This window comes from Primulina huaijiensis, chromosome 4, assembly GCF_012295235.1.
Source record: "Primulina huaijiensis isolate GDHJ02 chromosome 4, ASM1229523v2, whole genome shotgun sequence".
NCBI classification, from domain to species: Eukaryota; Viridiplantae; Streptophyta; class Magnoliopsida; order Lamiales; family Gesneriaceae; genus Primulina; species Primulina huaijiensis.
In genome coordinates this window covers 22385885-22391401 of record NC_133309.1, presented here as the reverse complement: position 1 = coordinate 22391401, position 5517 = coordinate 22385885, and the positions used below count along the sequence as shown (strand labels likewise).

Sequence of the window (5517 nt, the reverse complement as noted above, 5' to 3'; positions counted from 1 at the left end):
TATATATATATATATATTTATGTATGTATGTATGTTATTAGAAAACACAAAACAATTGAACAAAGAAATCTTCATTGATGTAAGCTCAGTCAACAGACGGGTACAAAAGTGGAAGAAAAGAAATGTTCAAACTCAATTGATTTTTACAGTAACCGCTAAGCCCTATTTATATGTGCAAATATTGTTTGAACTATTGAAAACGTGTTTCTCTCCACTAACACTTTTAATACTCCTCCTCAAGATGGAGTGTGAATATTGTGAACACCCATCTTGGCAAGTAGCATGCGAAACCGAGATGGTAGGAAGGACTTTGTGAACAAATCTGCAAGCTGAAGATGAGAAGAGACATGTAAGACTTTGATGAGACCACGCAGCAACTTCTCTCTCACAATGTGACAATCAATCTCTATGTGCTTCGTACGCTCATGAAACACTGGATTGGAAGCAATATGTATAGCCGATTGGTTATCACAAAACAACACTGCAGGTTCATTGTATGGAATGCACAAATCTTTAAGCAATGCAAGCATCCAAATGACCTCACATGTAGCACCAGCCATTGATATGTATTCTGCTTCAGCAGATGATCTAGAAACGGTGTGTTGTTTCTTAGATTTCCATGAAACCAAAGACTCTCCAATGAGTACACAGAAGCCGGAGAGAGAACGACGTGTGTCTGGACATGTTGCCCAATCTGAATCCGAGAAGAAACTAAGTTTTATAGGTGATGAAGAGTTATAGAACAAACCTTGTCCAACAGTGCCCTTCACATACTTAAGGATAGAATATACAGCTTGCAAGTGTGGTTCTCTTGGGCAAGCAATAAACTGACTTAACCTATTCACCGAATAAGCTAGATCAGGTCGAGTGATGGTGAGATATAATAACGTGCCTACCAATCTTCGATACAGCGAAGGATCAGTCAACAATTCACCATCTTCACTACTCAACTTCAAGTTAGCATTCAAAGGAGTGGAACGTGGTTTACAACCCTGCAGTCTTGTTTCAGTAAGGAGTTGTAGAGCATAATGACGTTGACATATTGAGATCCCACTCGAAGACCTTGCAACTTCAATACCAAGAAAGTACTTCAAGTCTCCAAGATCTTTTAGCTTGAAGCAGCTGTCCAAAAACATTTTTAAATAAGTGGCTCCTTTTTGTCATTGGTGGCAAACACAATATCATCAACATATACCACCAGTGCTAAGAACACACGACCACGAGTGCGAACAAACAAGGAATTATCAGCATGTGATTGAACAAACCCAATCTGAATTAATGTTGAAGAAAATTTGGCAAACCATTGCCTCGAAGCTTGTTTAAGACCATAGATGGACTTGTGTAGCTTACACACTGCATTGCTGGGAAGATGCTCCACCTTTCGGTAATAACCAGGAGGTAAGTACATGTAAACTTCTTCAGAAATATCGCCATGTAAAAAGACGTTATTGACATCAAGTTGAGTTAGAAATCATCCCCGTAATGAAGCTAAAGCCAATAGAACTCGAACTGTAACAAGCTTTGCAACCAGAGAAAAAGTTTCAAAATAATCAATTCCCTCATGTTGCGTGTATCCTTTAGCAACAAGACGATCTTTGTATCTTTCTAGGCTACCATTAGCGTGGAATTTTACTAGTCAGTGAGCTGATAGAAAGCAGGTTGAAATTAAATTGAGGGACAAACAACACATCATCCAAGCATAAATCAAGTGATAGTCGCACTGAACCAATATGCGTGGCACAAACCACAGAATTATCAGGTAGAGTAACCTGTGAAGAGAACAACTTGCTCGAAGATAAATGGCTCAATGAGCAACAAATGTGATGAGTTGCCCCTGTGTCTAATATCCAACTTGAATTAAGAGAAGGGTTAAGACCAAAGGATAAGGAGTATGTACCACTAAAACAAGAAGCAGAGGGTTCAAGCTGTTGTGTGGCTAATGTGTTGGGATGACCAAGCTGAAGCTGTTGATTCAAGAGGGTAATAAGCTGTCTACACTGATCAGAATTCATATAGTTTTCCATTGGGTTGACTGAGGAAGCAGAGGAAGTATGTGTTTGATTGATGTGTATCTATCGACCACTATTCCATTGTTGTTGTTTATACTTCGAATGACCAACAGGATATCCATGAACCTTGTAACACTTGTCAATGGTATGGCCTTTCAGATGACAGTGGGAACAAGTTGGCCTTTCACTAGAATTCTCCTTAATGTACTGATTCTCTTTACCATACTGATTCCCTTTTGCTGCAGCCACCACGGATGATTGTTGAGTTAAAGAATGTTGATCAGTATATAGGTTTACAGAAGAGCCTATAATGTCTTTATGTATAGATCGTTGCTTCTCTTCTTGAACCACCAACGCAAAGATTTTAGAAATCACAGGGATTGGATCCATCATTAATATTTGAGCACGGATCTGTGCATAAGACTCATTCAGTCCCATTAAAAACTGCATCACACACTCTTGATTTTGATAATTGGCCCAATCTTTCATTGATCCGTAATTACATACAGATACATGTTGGAAGTCCTTCAACTCATCCCAAAGAGTCCGCAACTTGGTATAATATGCATTAATGTCCATGGATCCTTGATGTAAACCAGTCAGAAGCTTCTTGATTTGAAAAATTCTCGGAGCATTACTCTGGTGAAATCGATCTCTTAAGTCTATCCAAATTTCAGAAGCCGTAGGTATGTACATCAGACTATCTGCTATTTCTCGACTGACAGAAGTCAGAATCCACGAAATTACCATGCTATTACATCGATTCCAAGCTCCATATAGCAAATCATCCAGTTTAGGAGGCAAACAAGTGTTATCAACAAAGGTGAGCTTATTTTTGGCTGTTAACGCCATCGACATAGCTCGACTCCAAGTATTGTAATTAGTACCTGTGAGTAGATGCGAAACTAACATCAATCCGGTATGATCTCCGTTGTGAAGGTAAAACGGACTGTTCGAGTCTTCAGAGACTGCTCGGCCGCTCGTACTGTTCATAGCTTAAGATGAGGTCGAAGCTTGATGTCCCTTGGCCATGGAAGATCGGAACGGCAGCTCAGCTCAGTGATTTATTTGTTCTGATACCATATTAGAAAACACAAAACAATTGAACAAAGAAATCTTCATTGATGTAAGCTCAGTCAACAGACGGGTACAAAAGTGGAAGAAAAGAAATGTTCAAACTCAATTGATTTTTACAGTAACCGCTAAGCCCTATTTATATGTGCAAATATTGTTTGAACTATTGAAAACGTGTTTCTCTCCACTAACACTTTTAATATATGTATATCACGTTAATTAATAAATATATATATATCACGTTAATTAATAAAATAAAAATCAATTGTACCGAAAGTCAAGATCCACGAATTAAATATGAATTAGCCTTACTTTGAAAGCAAGTTATATAATTCCTTTATGAACATGAAACCAGCGGTCGTTTTCTTTTGATATATAGCGAGTAAACCTCCGAGCTATCGAAATAGTCGGCAAACTAAAAGCCGGTTATTTTATCTTAAATACTACATTTTTTTTTTAATTATTTCACATTCTGTCACGAATTTCAATTTGGAGCATATTGAAAAAATGATCGAAAATATGTCCATGTTAGGTAGAGCGATCAAATCATGACGCTTGAGCTGCTATGCGGTGTAAAATATTTGAGTTGTATAATTACAACCAGCTATAAATTTTAGTAAAGTAGCAAGCGCTTGGTCCTACAATTTGTATCCGAGCCAAGGTCATGAGTTTGATTCTTATTGATTGCAAGGATTTGAATTATTTGGAGGGAGAGTGTTGAGGTGCAATAATTGTCTCTACTCTTCTGGATAGAGTGATCATATCATGACGTTTGAGTTGTTATGTGGTTTAAAATATTTGAGTTGCACCAGTACCACCAGCTATAAATTTTGGTAAAGAGACAAACACTCGATCGTACAATATCTGTTGGTTACATTATTCAACTAGCGTCCAAGAGAATTTAATTGGCTAGTACTATTTTTGGGAAAAGATAAAAGACACGTGATAATCTCTGCATAATTATCAAAATTCTAGTAAAATTGTTAGTGCCGTCCATATTTATGAACGTTGGACCAACACTTATATAAAGAAGGGTGCATCACAGAAAAGGAAGAACTTTTGCCTCTCAGAAGCTCAATCGATATTAAGCATTCTTCTAATCATCATCATTTTTTAAGATACTTATTTCAAGTTGATTTTCACGCGCCTCAAATTTCTATCAGATCACTTAAGAGTCATTCAGTGAACTCATTTGTTTTCACTTAGCTTTTGTATTCTCGATCTTTATTATCTTGTGAGAAACATTGAAACTTTCTAAAGTTGTTTCCAAACAGATTGTACAAAAAGTTGTAATAACCAAATCTTCAAGTGAAATTCTTATGGAAACATAAGAAGTAAAGACGTAGAAGCTTTTTTTTTTGAACTTTTATAAACAAACTCATGCTCTTATTTACTTTCAGTTACTTACTTATCTGTTTTGATCTTATCTGAGTATATTATTAAATTTGTATATTGAGTTGTTCCACACTCTATCAATTTAGTTGCTCTATATATTAAGTTTGATTGGAAAATCAACTTTAGCTGTTCACATGCTTAAAGTTATCAAAACTAGCAAATATTTTAAAGTGTTTATTCACCTCCTCTAAACATATTTTCGATCGTAAGAAGTAGCATCAAATATAGTTTTTTCTGATCTCTGAATATCTTTATACTCATACGGCTTTTTTCAATAAGAATCTCATGTTTTCAAAAAAACAGTATGATGACTAGAAGATTCGAATGCAGGCACACTATCAGCTTAAGATGATGTCATATGGTATGTCATAACATATGGACATATGAAGATCCTAAAAGCAAACACCCTTGTATCTATATCAAATGGAGCTCCTTAGATGATAGAAAAACCAAGAATGGGTTATACTGCCGAAGATAAGAAGAAGACCAAACTGAAAAATGTGGCCAAAGATATATTTTATAAAACTTTAAATAAAAATATGTTTAGTAAAATAAAAAATCTTCTATAGCTAAAGAAATATGGGAGAAGCTCACTCAACTTTGTGAAGAAAATGATGAGACAAAAGAAAGCAAGTTGGTGGTGGCTATTCTAAAGTTTGATAACATCAAGATGAAAGCTGGAGAAACCATGAATGAGTTTGATGAAAGATTAAGTAGCATTGTAATCGAACTGGATGCACTTGGGAAGAAATACAGCAACAGAGAGGTTGCACTGAAATTGATCAGAACCTTACCAAGAGAATGAGACATGAAAACCATTGTCATACATAAATCAAAATATATGAATAAGCTCGAGTTGCATGATCTATTTTTTGATCTTAAGGCTTATGAGTTCGAACTAGGAACCAGAAATAAAGAAGAACCACCAACAAAAGCTCTTGTTATAGCAGAAGAATGTTAATCAAAATCTGCCGAACAACTAAGAAATGATACCATGTCACTATTTGTCAAAAGTTTGGGAAATTCATGATGAAGAATC

The 5517-nt window shown here is 36.0% G+C and overlaps 1 protein-coding gene across 1 annotated transcript; it reads right to left on the bottom strand.

Annotated features, from left to right (window-relative positions):
* Positions 1 to 2072: 2072 nt before the first annotated feature.
* LOC140974987 (uncharacterized) lies at positions 2073 to 2861 on the bottom strand. The gene has a single exon (XM_073438480.1). The coding sequence runs from the start codon at positions 2859 to 2861 to the stop codon at positions 2073 to 2075; it is 789 nt and encodes a 262-aa protein (XP_073294581.1).
* Positions 2862 to 5517: the final 2656 nt, after the last annotated feature.

Coding starts and splice junctions, on each gene's coding strand:
- LOC140974987 (XM_073438480.1), bottom strand. CDS start 2,861: ATGGCGTTAACAGCCAAAAATAAGCTCACCTTTGTTGATAACACTTGT.